The sequence below is a fragment of the Paramormyrops kingsleyae genome, chromosome 4 (genome assembly GCF_048594095.1).
Source record: "Paramormyrops kingsleyae isolate MSU_618 chromosome 4, PKINGS_0.4, whole genome shotgun sequence".
NCBI lineage: Eukaryota > Metazoa > Chordata > Actinopteri > Osteoglossiformes > Mormyridae > Paramormyrops > Paramormyrops kingsleyae.
The window spans coordinates 28,812,188-28,826,123 of NC_132800.1; the positions used below are offsets into that span (position 1 = coordinate 28,812,188).

Consider the following 13,936-nt stretch of genomic DNA (forward strand, 5'->3'; position numbering starts at 1 on the left):
CACATCCCGCCTCGCCTGAATTCCTGCACACCTGACACTGATGGACGTGTCAGACCGGTTTGTCTGTATCAGCACTTTGTTTTCATTAACCTCTCCTTCACGTCTGGCGTTTCTCTGCCATATGGAGCTTTCATTTTCAGTTTTCCAGTCCTGCATCACATACCTCTGTACCAGTGACAGTACTGGGTCTTTCACTGTCCACACTGATTTGCTTTGCCATCACTGGAGAATCTGACAGTCTATCCAGCAGAGACACAGTGTCTGGTGGTAGGTATGTGTCAGGGGTCTCTGAAGCGGGAGATGATGTAATGCAGGGTAGGTATGTGTCAGGGGTCTCTGAAGCGGGAGATGATGTAATGCAGGGTAGGTATGTGTCAGGGGTCTCTGAAGCGGGAGATGATGTAATGCAGGGTAGGTATGTGTCAGGGGTCTCTGAAGTGGGAGATGATGTAATGCAGGGTAGGTGTGTGTCAGGGGTCTCTGAAGCGGGAGATGATGTAATGCAGGGTAGGTGTGTGTCAGGGGTCTCTGAAGCGGGAGATGATGTAATGCAGGGTAGGTGTGTGTCAGGGGTCTCTGAAGCGGGAGATGATGTAATGCAGGGTAGGTATGTGTCAGGGGTCTCTGAAGCGGGAGATGATGTAATGCAGGGTAGGTATGTGTCAGGGGTCTCTGAAGCGGGAGATGATGTAATGCAGGATAGGTGTGTGTCAGGGGTCTCTGAAGCGGGAGATGATGTAATGCAGGGTAGGTGTGTGTCAGGGGTCTCTGAAGCGGGAGATGATGTAATGCAGGGTAGGTGTGTGTCAGGGGTCTCTGAAGCGGGAGATGATGTAATGCAGGGTAGGTGTGTGTCAGGGGTCTCTGAAGCGGGAGATGATGTAATGCAGGGTAGGTGTGTGTCAGGGGTCTCTGAAGCGGGAGATGATGTAATGCAGGGTAGGTATGTGTCAGGGGTCTCTGAAGCGGGAGATGATGAAATGCAGGCACATTTGCTTGTTCACACCCAGCCTTGTACGAGGGTGACCATTTAATCCATGTCAGGAAGGACACTTCAAGCTAGGACAGGATTTGTAAACTACCATTTTAATTAAAGGGACCTGGATTTCACTTAAGCTCTGAGTTCTTCCTGTGTGCTGCGTGCTAACTGGTTAGTCTCCAAAAATAATGCACGTGTCACTAATGATAATCTGAAACAGCTGGTCTTTCAATCAATGAAACAAATCATAAAAAGTACAAGTCGAACTAAACTATTTAGCCAAGCACAGGGGCGTTTCAGTTTTAAAGTAGTTTGTAAAACCTGAAGTAGCTCAGTGTGCCCCCCTGACATGGATTATCTGCTCACCCTATTTGTACTAGCATGCAGGCAAGCTTACATCCAGTACTGAATTGTTGTAGAGGCCATAGGCAAGACACCTTGGACTCATTAAAGGCTAATGATCTGTGTAGCCTGTGAGAAGCTGCCTGTACCTGTACTTACATGTGCAAATGGAAGTGTTTTACCCCAAAAACTGTTTACATCACACAGGGCGTGTACCCTCTGAAAACTGAAACAACCTAGTCTGTTCAGTGACATAGACATGCCTGTGACAGTGACATTTCCCTGACTAGGGAAAAGAAACGGAAAGTCAGAAAGGGCACTGGGCGGAAGATTGTAATAAACTCCTTTTTCTACATTCTCTGAAGAATGAAAACAAATACAGCTGGTTGAGGAAGAACAGTGTAAATACTGGCATTTAGCCTGTATGCTTCCTCACTATGGCATTATAAAGACTCCCAGATGGCTGGAAACTGCAACGCCACATACCTGTCAGCGTTAATAAACTTTATTTAAACGCAAAGCATTTCATCCATCCATCTATTTTCTGGATCCACTTGTCCTATTCAGGATCATGGAGAGCCTCTAGTCTATCCCTGAGACTACAGGCACACGGCAGGGAACAAGCCAGGATGGGGCACCAACCCACTGCAGGGCACAAGGCAGGATGGGGCACCAACCCACTGCAGGGCACAAGGCAGGATGGGGCACCAACCACTGCAGGGCACAAGGCAGGATGGGGCACCAACCCACTGCAGGGCACAAGGCAGGATGGGGCACCAACCCACTGCAGGGCACAAGGCAGGATGGGGCACCAACCCACTGCAGGGCACAAGGCAGGATGGGGCACCAACCCACTTCAGGGCACAAGGCAGGATGGCACCAACCCACTTCAGGGCACAAGGCAGGATGGGGCACCAACCCACTTCAGGGCACAAGGCAGGATGGCACCAACCCACTTCAGGGCACAAGGCAGGATGGGGCACCAACCCACTGCAGGGCACAAGGCAGGATGGGGCACCAACCCACTGCAGGGCACAAGGCAGGATGGGGCACCAACCCACTGCAGGGCACAAGGCAGGATGGGGCACCAACCCACTGCAGGGCACAAGGCAGGATGGGGCACCAACCCACTTCAGGGCACAAGGCAGGATGGCACCAACCCACTTCAGGGCACAAGGCAGGATGGGGCACCAACCCACTTCAGGGCACAAGGCAGGATGGCACCAACCCACTTCAGGGCACAAGGCAGGATGGGGCACCAACCCACTTCAGGGCACAAGGCAGGATGGGGCACCAACCCACTTCAGGGCACAAGGCAGGATGGGGCACCAACCCACTTCAGGGCACAAGGCAGGATGGGGCACCAACCCACTTCAGGGCACAAGGCAGGATGGGGCACCAACCCACTGCAGGGCACAAGGCAGGATGGGGCACCAACCCACTGCAGGGCACAAGGCAGGATGGCACCAACCCACTTCAGGGCACAAGGCAGGATGGGGCACCAACCCACTGCAGGGCACAAGGCAGGATGGGGCACCAACCCACTGCAGGGCACACTCACACTCCATTCATTCACACACCTAGGGGCAATTTAGTAACTCCAATTAACCTCAGAATGTTTTTGGACCCTGGGGGAGTGAATTGGAATACCTGCAGGAAACCCCATTACAACTTAGGGAGAGCATTCAAAGTCCTCACACACAGAGCCCTGCTAGAAACTCAAACCCAAGTCCCAGACGTGTAAAGGAGCAGTGCTAGCCAAAAGTTACATTTTTATGTATAACAGCCATCATTTCCAGAATGTCTTTTCTTACATCTTAAGAAAAAAACACTTTACTCGAATGGTACTTTTGGTTTGAGTGTACAGTTTTGTACAGTTTTTTGTTTTACAATATAAAATGAAGTTTAAATTGTCCTATCTATCTATCTATCTATCTATCTATCTATCTATCTATCTATCTGCTTACCTGTTGCACCCTCCTTTTACACTTCCTGTGCTCTGTCCCGCCCCGTACAGGAAGTCCCTACCTCTTATTAACCAGCGTTTTCTCTCTCCAAGGCCAGTATCGCCTCGTTCTGTCTGCCTTCTCACATGGTTCTCATTCAAGGTAAGATGGAGAATATTTTAGCCAAATGATATTAGTTACTTTAGTAGCAGTTTATGATTTTTAATTCCAGGACTTGAAGTGTGGCATGCTGAACACCCAGGTAACAATAAAAAAAAAAAAACTCTTGCAAATAAATTATTTTAAATCACTATAATTAGCCACATAAGAATGAAACAATTAGCCATAACTATCTTTGCCTGTATCTCAGTGTTCCTCTGTGAGATCTTTTGTACAGGAATTCTTACTTACACGGTACTTTGTTGCATTACCAATGTGAAAGTAATAAACGCTGGGCTTGTTTTCTTTGTACTGTACATGTTACATATACTTGCTGTACAACTCGCTGGACCTGTCTGATCAGACTCAGCACAGAGTATAAAATGGAAACTTATTCATTTCTTATTTTACGAGTACCTGACCTCGAAAATGAAAATTTAATTTTGCATCATATATTTTGAAGTTCCCTAACACAACAGACAAAAACCTTAAAACTTTCACCTTTACTGTAAAAAAAACTTGCAAAAATTAGTTACCTGGCTGCATCAGAAATATGAGTCGCTTCAAAGTGAAGTTTTCAGTGTAGAGAATTTGGGAAAAATATAACCAAATTTTCTCAGTGAAGGTGAGAACACAGCGAGTCCAGGTGCTCAACTTGGACTTTCTGCTCAGATCTGATTTCTTTGTTAGCTTGTTCACAATATTTATAAAATGTGGCCAAAACCAGATTCCAGTGTGAACTGGCCACAGTCCTGAAGTGAGTGACAGGCAGTCAGCTTTCAGTGGGGCAGTGGATGCTGGTTCTGCATGGAGCTGAGTGTGGAAATGTGGAGGCGGATCCAGGAGTACAGTGTAAAAAATCATTTTAACTTTCAGTTGTTTCAACATACTATTTTGAGTATATTTTGAATACACTGAAGTTGTTATGCACTGTACAAAACAAAAAATTTGTCCCTGTGCTACTTTAAATTTTTATGTTAAGGTGATTTACATTTTACCAGCTCGCAATCACCTGTGGCATAAAAGTGAATCAAATGTATGGTTCCAGTCTTGGAGAAAATCATAAAACAGTGAGAGATTAATGTTAAACATTTGTATGCTATTGGTCATGGGTTCTTAACCACAAGGCCAAGATTGGTAATCAAATTAGCCTCTCAGCAGGAGTGTCAGTGTAAAGGCAGTGCTCACTGACATTGATTATAAAGCTTGCTAGACTGCATGACATAATTAATTACTTATCAAGGCTGAGGAGAAGGCGAGAGCTCCCCTAGTGGCCATTGGAGTGCATTTCCCTACAGCAGATATAATGGGTAGCAGCCTGATCACTTTTAGATCACAAGCTGGCATAGAACAACAGATCAAATCAATTTTCTCATTTACAGTTTTTCTGTAATACTGTAATACCTGGTGCTGGTGCTACATCAGTAGGTTCTGGTACTCCCCTTGTTATTCAGTTCCAGGTACTGATACTCCCCTTGTTATTCTGTTCCAGCTACTGGTACTCCCCTTGTTATTCTGTTCCAGGTACTGGTACTCCCCTTGTTATTCTGCTCCAGGTACTGGTACTCCCCTTGTTATTCTGTTCCAGCTACTGGTACTCCCCTTGGTATTCTGTTCCAGGTACTGGTACTCCCCTTGTTATTCTGCTCCAGGTACTGGTACTCCCCTTGTTATTCTGTTCCAGGTACTGGTACTCCCCTTGTTATTCTGCTCCAGGTACTGGTACTCCCCTTGTTATTCTGTTCCAGCTACTGGTACTCCCCTTGGTATTCTGTTCTAGGTACTGGTACTCCCCTTGTTATTCTGTTCCAGGTACTGGTACTCCCCTTGTTATTCTGTTCCAGGTGCTGGTACTCCCCTTGTTATTCTGTTCCAGGTACTGATTCTCCCCATATTATTCAGTTCCAGGTACTGGTACCCCCCTTATTATTCAGTACTATGTGCAGGTGCTCCCCTTATTATTCAGTACTACTGTATGTGCAGGTGCTCCCCTTGTTATTCAGTACTATGTGCAGGTACTGAACCCCCAATGTTTTTCAGCAGCAGGCGCTGGTACTCCCTTTGTTATTCAGCACCAGGTGCCGTTACTCCCCTTGTTATTCAGTACTATGTGCAGGTACTTCCCGTGTTTTTCAGCAGCAGGTGCTGGCACTCCCCTTGTTATTCAGTACCATGTGCAGGTACCCCCCGTGTTTTTCAGCAGCAGGTGCTGGCACTCCCCTTGTTATTCAGTACTATGTGCAGGTACTCCCCATGTTATTTAGTACTATATGCAGGTACTTCCTGTGTTTTTCAACAGCAGGTGCTGGCACTCCCCTTGTTATTCAGTACTATATGCAGGTACTCCCCATGTTATTTAGTACTATGTGCAGGTACTCCCCATGTTATTTAGTACTATGTGCAGGTACTCCCCATGTTATTTAGTACTATATGCAGGTACTTCCTGTGTTTTTCAACAGCAGGTGCTGGCACTCCCCTTGTTATTAAGTTCCTGGTGCCGATACTCTCAGCAGATATTGTGAGGTGCCGTTATTCTGAGGAGAAAAACAAAGAGGTGCTGGTACTGCGTGCCTGTGAGTACTGACCCACTTAAAGCACTGAATACCTTGATAGAAAAATGTATAGTTTCATTTTCCAAGTGCCCATTTAATACTGAAGGAACATGTAAGTATAAATATGTACTGAAGTAATGAAACCAACAGGCGCAAACAATTCAAAGAATAAGGTCATTCCAAACTGAAAACAAGTATGAGCCCGTGGGAACCAAAATATAGTAGCAATGCATCCTGGGTAATGTAGTCTGTTAACCCTGGTCTGTGACAAATACAGTCGTCCAGAGCATAAAGTGGGAAAGCTGCTTAAAAGTGCCCATGTCAATGACTACGCAATTTATTGACTTAAGCACTTGGTAGAATACGGCCCATAGTTATTAGTCCAAATGATCAATGGAGACCGAATCTCTGCCTGTGATTAAAAACTGCCTTTATGTGAATAAAAACTGACCAGTTTGATTGGGCTAGAAAGATATTACAGCTGGTGAACTGACTTTTGCATATAAAGATAACATTACTTTGGTTTTTATTACAGAGTCAGACTGCGATACACAGGAACTGGTTTCTTTACAGCCATAATCATCTAAACAATGGCTCATCATTCCCATGGAGAGGTTTGGCTATAACATTTCAGTCTATGATGCATGTTGTCTGTAAAAACCTGACACTGAAAGGCAGGAAAGCTTAAGCTGAGTAACTTTGTCACAGACAAAAAGCTCACACTCCGCAGTGCTCTTCCTCAGGCTACTTCCTTACCATACTGCACTGCATCAAATGTTACAGACGTACTGTAACAGAACAGAATAACTTATCAGACAAAAATCTCACTCTCCGCAGTGCTCTTCCTCAGGCTACTTCCTTACCATACCGCACTGCATCAAATGTTACAGACGTACTGTAACAGAACAGAATAACTTATCAGACAAAAATCTCACTCTCCGCAGTGCTCTTCCTCAGGCTACTTCCTTACCATACCGCACTGCATCAAATGTTACAGACGTACTGTAACAGAACAGAATAACTTATCAGACAAAAAGCTCACACTCCGCAGTGCTCTTCCTCAGGCTACTTCCTTACCATACTGCACTGCATCAAATGTTAGACGTACTGTAACAGAACAGAATAACTTAGCAGACAAAAAGCTCACACTCCGCAGTGCTCTTCCTCAGGCTACTTCCTTACCATACTGCACTGCATCAAATGTTACAGACGTACTGTAACAGAACAGAATAACTTATCAGACAAAAATCTCACTCTCCGCAGTGCTCTTCCTCAGGCTACTTCCTTACCATACTGCACTGCATCAAATGTTACAGACGTACTGTAACAGCACAGAATAACTTATCAGACAAAAATCTCACTCTCCGCAGTGCTCTTCCTCAGGCTACTTCCTTACCATACAGCACTGCACCAAATGTTACAGACGTACTGTAACAGAACAAAATAACTTATCAGACAAAAAGCTCACTCTCCGCAGTGCTCTTCCTCAGGCTACTTCCTTACCATACCGCACTGCACCAAATGTTACAGACGTACTGTAACAGAACAGAATAACTTAGCAGACAAAAAGCTCACTCTCTGCAGTGCTCTTCCTCAGGCTACTTCCTTACCATACCGCACTGCACCAAATGTTACAGACATACTGTAACAGAACAGAATAACTTAGCAGACAAAAAGCTCACTCTCTGCAGTGCTCTTCCTCAGGCTACTTCCTTACCATACTGCACTACACCAAATGTTACATACGTAACAGAACAGAGTAACTTAATTTAAAGTATATATAGTTATAGTGGATGCTGACTTAACATGATATGTTTAGTCTAAGTTATTTAGACCCTTATTTTTATGTGCTATATTGCATCTTAAACTATTTTATTGCTGTTTTTATTGGACCGGTCTCTCTTTGAAAAGAAAATTTAAAAATCAGTGAGACCAACCTGGTTAAATGAAGGTTTAATAAACACACATGTGTGCTTCTTATTGTAACAAAAGAATCACATCAAGTGTCTCCAGCAGCCACATTAAACTGTGAGCAGGAACACTCACTGCTGTTAATGGTCAGTGCATGTGTGGGAGTGACCATGTACGGGTTTGTGAGTCTCATGGACTCATCTCCGACATTCTGCCGATCCAGACCTCGCTCCCCGACCTCTTGCTGGATTATGTGAACGAGCTCCACGATGAACAGCTGAAGCAGTTTAAATTCAGACTGAGTCTCTCAGCGCATAAAGACTTAAAGCCCCTTCCTAAGGGTCAGGTGAAGAACTTGGACAGAACAGACCTTGTTGAGATGATGATCGGTTCTTACAGTGCAGCTGGTGCTCTCCAAGTCATGCTTGAAATCCTTAAGAAGATGGACCAGAATGACCTTGCTCAGAAACTGCATGAAGACCTGCAGAAGTTAAATCGGGAAAGAGGAAGAGAGGACGGCCCAGAGGTACGTGATGCTGAGACCTTGAAGTGGACCAGGAAAGAACACGATGCACCTGGAGGCAGCTGGAGCGGAGAGTCCAGAACCAAGATGCTTGGACGTCCCTTTCTGGCGGCCCCAGGAGTGGTAGCAGGTGAAGAGAGAGAGAAGCATAATCATATTTATATCAGTTCTTTTTTTTCCTCTAAAATGTAGAGGAAAAGCTATTTGAAAATAAATATATCGTCTAGCATTAAAAATGCAATGATGAACAGTTTGTTAGATACTGATGTTGGAGATAGAAATGAATCTGAAATTCTTCCTTATTTCAGGTCCCCAAGCAGAAAGTGAGCTGGATGACATATTGGAGCAGAGTAAGAGCTGTATGACATATTGGAGCAGAGTAAGAGCTGTATGACATATTGGAGCAGAGTAAGAGCTGTATGACATATTGGAGCAGAGTAAGAGCTGTATGACATATTGGAGCAGAGTAAGAGCTGTATGCCGTGTGCTATGTGTATGTGGTGCTTCAGAGAAAATATGCATGATGTGGAATTTAAAGTTTCATTTATCACAATGAAATAGTGAAACAAGTGTATGTGTGTGTGTGTGTGTGTAGGGGGGGAGGGTCATGTATAATTCAATTTTATAAAAATCTGTGACTGCAATAAAAAAACATAAAAATAGAAAAATACATCAAGGAGAAAGTACAGGAGAATTTATCTCCAGAAAGGACCATCAACCTGTTCCACTGTCTGATTGAACTGGGTGACAATTCACTAGTAGAGGAAGTACAACGATACCTGAATTCAGGAAGCCTTTCAGCAGAAGACCTCCCACCTGCTCAGTACTCAGCTCTGGCCTTTGTGTTACTGATGTCAGACGAGGAGCTGGATGTGTTTGATCTGAAGAAATTCATCAGACCAGACAGAGAGCACTGGAAGCTGCTGCCTGTGGTCAAGAACTACAGGACAGCTCTGTAAGTGATGTGGGGATGTGAAAATATGTCTGCTCTGGCAGTAATACATTGAGATATAAATATATATATACTCTGTACTCACTCTGTAATTTAGAAGTCATATAGACCATATTCCCAATAATGTTACATATATATATATAAATTTGAGTGGATTGATCCAGCTCCTGAATATTCTGCACCCAAAACCTTTCAGGATATTTATGCTTTGTAATGAAAATGCTCACTGTATTCTCCATGACAGGGCTATATACCGGTCTCTGTGTGTATAATAACATGGCTCCTTTTGCAGGTTGGACAGCTGTGATCTCACAGAGGAATGCTGTGCAGTGCTAACTTCAGTTCTCAGATCAAACTCCTCACCCCTGAGAGAGCTGGACCTGAGTGACAATGACCTGCAGGATTCAGGAGTGAAGCTGCTCTCTGCTGGACTGGGGGATTCCCACTGTAAACTGGAGATACTGAGGTCAGTATTACTGGGTATTCCACACTGTAAACTGGGGAGACTGAGGTCAGTATTACTGGGTATTCCACACTGTAAACTGGGGATACTGAGGTCAGTATTACTGGGTATTCCACACTGTATACTGCAGATACTGAGGTCAGTATTCCTGAGCATTCCACACTGCAAACTGTAATTATTGAAAGAGGTGACATTGTAAATGTGAAAGTAGTCACATTTTATATTGGTGAGGTGATCTTGTTTATTGGAGAGTTTCTGTCTGTCTCTCTGCAGGCTGTCGGGCTGTCGAGTCACGGAGAGAGGCTGTTCTTCCCTGGCTTCAGCTCTGAGGTCAAACCCCTCACACCTGAGAAAGCTGGACCTGAGCTACAATCACCCAGGATACTCAGGAGTGAAGCTGCTCAAGGCTGTACTGGAGAAGTGTGAGCTGAAGTGAGTACAGAGTGTCTCTCCCTGCTATAAAGACATGTATGAGAAGAAGAGGCACCAATAAATCAATGGATACAGTAGGACTATGTCATTCTGCTTCTCCTATAGTGTGGACCACAGTGGAGAGTGCAGGACCAGACCAGGCTTACAGAGATGTAAGTGTGTTTGCATGCTTTTAATAATACCATTAATACTACTTTATGGTTGTATTCACACAGTTATGATGAGTGCACTGTACACATTTTAGACAACATTCAAAGGAGGAAAAAGAGACAACACAAAAAACGATCAAGATGAACATTTTGCCCCGCTTAAATTTCTTAAGTGCTATGCTTCCTTTGCCGCCCCCTTCCCACTTTTTGAAAGATGTCCGGTCGACAGTAACGTCCTTTCTCTGGAATGCCCGCAAGCCTCGCATAAGGTACTCCTTTCTTACTCTTTCTAGAGATGATGGGGGTCTCACTCTACCGGAATATGAATGGTACCACTGGTCCTTTGTTCTCCGTTCGGTCTGGCACTGGCTTCAGCCTCCCCCATCACCGCCTTCCTGGTTTCCAATAGAGGAGAATCTGGCGCGTCCGCATCAGCTGCAACATCTCCCTTTTCTCTCCCTGAAAGCTAAGGCAGCTAAACCTGTGCTAGGCTCAATTGTGTCTTATGCTGTGCAGATTTTCCATCGGGTCGAGAAGCGCACTGGCTCTGTCCCTGTCTGGCACTCAAATACACCAGTATTTCTTAATAGAGCGCTTAACATTGGTGGTCAGCCCATCACAAACTCCCGGTGGATCTCGTCCGGAATCCGTGTTTTGGGTGATCTATTTGATGACTCTGGCCTCCTCACGTTCCAGGCTCTCAGCTCTAAATTTCCTATCCCTCCTTCTTCCTTCTGTTTCTTTCTACAACTGCGATCTGTCCTCAGAACATGTGGGATTTCCTTCTCTGCTCCTTTGCCTATTCACCCCTTTTGCAAATTTGTGGCTTCCCTGTCCAAATCTAATAGACCAGTCTCCACGCTGGACATGTTTTTGCGTAATGCTGGTCAGGTTATTCCACCTGTTGCCCGTAAATGGGGTGATATCTCTTCTCCTTCTCCATTGTGCTGGCGCACCATTTTTAAAAATATTAAGCAGGCTTCTAGAAATCCCAATCACCAGCACGTTCAGTTTAGTTTTGTGCACAGGTTGTACTGTACTCCACGATTGCGCTTCGCTATGGCTCTCGATCCTGATACCCTTTGTAAATTGTGCCCACTTAGAGCCCTTGGTATGTTCTGGGAATGTCCACCTGTGGCCGCTCTTTGGTATGCGGTCTCCTCCTTTCTTTCTGATCTGCTGGATGTGACTGTCCCTTGTTCTCCTCAATCTCTGTTACTCTTAGATTTCTCTCTCCTTTCTTTTTCCCCTTCTCAGCAACAGACGATTTCTTGATCCTCTGTCGCTGCAAGGCTTCTGTTGGTCTCAAGGTGGAAAGACCCGAGTCGTTGCACTTTCATAGTCTGGAGGGCTTCCCTTTACAATTTGATCATGTTGGAGCTGTCTGCTGCTCGAATAAATGGTGCCTCTGACGTCACTATCAACAATTGGGAGCGTAATGCTTCACTTGTACTAGGGTACATTGAGGAGAGCACATCACCTACTGTGTTTGGTTAATTTCGATACAGTTACAGTATGTATATATGCGTACGTGTGTGTGTATATATATATATATATACTGTATATATACTGTATATATATGTGTATGTGTTTATATATGCGAATATATTTGGTGTGTGTGTTGTGTTTCTGTATGTAGATGTGTGGGGGTGTACATGTATGTGCATTTATATGTGTAAATGTTTTATTTATTATTGCTGTATGTATATTACACTTTTACTCCATCATTTTTTCCTTTAATGTCTTGCTCCGGAGGTGAGGTGGGGTGGGTGCCCATGGGGTTTGTTCTTTTCTCTACTGTTTTGTATGTTGAACAGTTTTGATGTGTCACTTTTGTGTGCATTATGCTCAAACCCAATAAAAAATTGGTTGCAAAAAAAAAAACAGATAACATTAGTTAAAATAAACACAGTAATAAAATAAATAACAGGTAACTTCTGAACCTATATGGGGTGTTTTTTCCACTTTGAAGCCCTCGCCGCAACCTGCCTCTTTCTCCTAATCTCTTACCGCAGGGAAACCTACAGGGGCCAAAACCTTGGACTCCGCCAGAGGTTGTACGGATTAAAATGATGGATATTATTGTGCAATCATGTTAGAATTCACACTAGGGATCATTTGGGCGCTTCACGTCAGATGAACCCATTTTGGAGTCACAGGATCCCATGGCATGGAAATTACTAGCATTAAGTATTAGTATTAGCAGCTATTAGTATTTTATTCGGGCAGTAATTTGTCGACGGTCCCTAAGTCACCGGTAAGCGATCAGCGGCGAGGCTGTGTAGTTGAACTGGCGTCTTTCGAGCGCTTATGCCAGCTAGCGTGAGTGAAACACCGCCGGTGCTTCTGCCGATTGTGGATCTGAATATCTGTCGAATATCAGCCTAAAACTGATTTCACCCTGGTTGCTGACCGAGGTTTCGTGTCCGAAGCTGTTAGAAGGAAGTTCATATTCAAAGTAAAGATACTGACTTTTAGTATCAGTCTTTGGTGTAGATTTTTCTGGTGAATATCTTTGTGGTTAATGTGCCTGATGGATGTCGTTGCTTTGTAATTTTGTTTAACGTAATTAAGCCTGTTAGTTTTATCCCATGCAGCATTTTGTCCGACATTTCCTGAGCTATTTCATAAACTTCAGATCCCGCTTCGTTCGGGGAAGCTGTGCTGTTTTTATATCGTATAGAAACATAAAGTACAGGCTGCCTGATGGTATTAATAATTCTCCCTCCTGCCTACAGACTCCTGCCCGCTGACGCTGGACCCCAACACAGTAGACAAACAACTGTTTCTGTCGGAGGAGAACAGGAAGGTGACACATGTGTGGAAGAAGCAGCCATATCCTGATCATCCAGAGAGATTTGACGGCTGCCCCCAAGTTTTGTGCAGAGAGAGTCTGACTGGCCGCTGTTACTGGGAGGCTGAGTGGGATGGAGATGGAGCTAAAATAGGAGTGACTTATAAAGGGATCGGGAGGAAAGGAGGGGATGACTGTCTGCTTGGTGTCAGTGACAAGTCATGGGTTCTGTACTGTGATCCTTGCAAATACATTCTCCAGCACAATAATAAAGGCACTGACACAACCACAGAGCCCTCAAGCTCCCGCAGAGTAGGAGTGTATCTGGACTGGGGGGCTGGTGCTCTGTCCTTCTACAGAGTCACCACTGATGGACTGACCCTCTTGTACAGGGTCACCCCCTCATTCACTGAGCCCCTCTATCCAGGGTTTGAGCTTTGTAGTTCAAACTCCTCAGTGAGGCTGTGCATGCTGGGATAGCTCACTCCATGCTGGAGGAATCATTCTTACTGAAAAGCAACACAACATGGTGCTGGTTCTCCACAGTAAATCTCTGCTTTTCAACCTATATAATAATTTTTTATTGTGAAATGTGATGTTTAACAAAAAATAAATCAGGATCAGCAAGCTCCCCTGTATATGTACCTTTCATATGCCTATTTCCTCCCTGTACAATGACAATAAAGACTCTCTGTTCTGTCCTATTAATGTCCTGCTTCAGCGTCACCCAAAGC

General features: G+C 44.6%; 1 protein-coding gene and 1 long non-coding RNA gene across 3 annotated transcripts; both read left to right on the top strand.

Moving 5' to 3' along the window:
* Window positions 1-3,341: 3,341 nt before the first annotated feature.
* On the top strand, window positions 3,342-8,520 carry LOC140588805 (uncharacterized). The gene is made up of 4 exons (XR_011990001.1): window positions 3,342-3,429; window positions 5,886-5,999; window positions 6,514-6,592; window positions 8,113-8,520. It is a non-coding gene; the product is annotated as an uncharacterized lncRNA (long non-coding RNA).
* Window positions 8,521-8,624: 104 nt separating this feature from the next.
* LOC111837780 (ribonuclease inhibitor-like) lies at window positions 8,625-13,903 on the top strand. Of its 2 annotated transcripts, none has more exons than XM_072711057.1 (6): window positions 8,625-8,762; window positions 9,271-9,367; window positions 9,657-9,830; window positions 10,101-10,259; window positions 10,365-10,411; window positions 13,147-13,903. In XM_072711057.1, exons 1-6 carry the CDS (start codon window positions 8,678-8,680, stop codon window positions 13,680-13,682), a joined length of 1,098 nt encoding a protein of 365 aa, XP_072567158.1. In that variant the 5' UTR covers window positions 8,625-8,677; the 3' UTR covers window positions 13,683-13,903. The 2 variants fall into 2 exon arrangements, with proteins under 2 accessions (XP_072567158.1, XP_072567159.1); XM_072711058.1 differs by lacking the exon at window positions 13,147-13,903 and adding an exon at window positions 10,702-11,944.
* The last annotated feature ends 33 nt before the right edge of the window (window positions 13,904-13,936 follow it).

What these genes read in the sequence shown, in the direction of transcription:
- LOC111837780 (XM_072711057.1), top strand. Translation starts at nt 8,678, where the DNA reads ATGTTGGAGATAGAAATGAATCTGAAATTCTTCCTTATTTCAGGTCCC. An exon ending in AAGAACTACAGGACAGCTCT is followed by an intron (nt 9,368 to 9,656) that starts GTAAGTGATGTG and finishes CTCCTTTTGCAG; the next exon opens with GTTGGACAGCTGTGATCTCA. An exon ending in CTGGAGAAGTGTGAGCTGAA is followed by an intron (nt 10,260 to 10,364) that starts GTGAGTACAGAG and finishes CTTCTCCTATAG; the next exon opens with TGTGGACCACAGTGGAGAGT.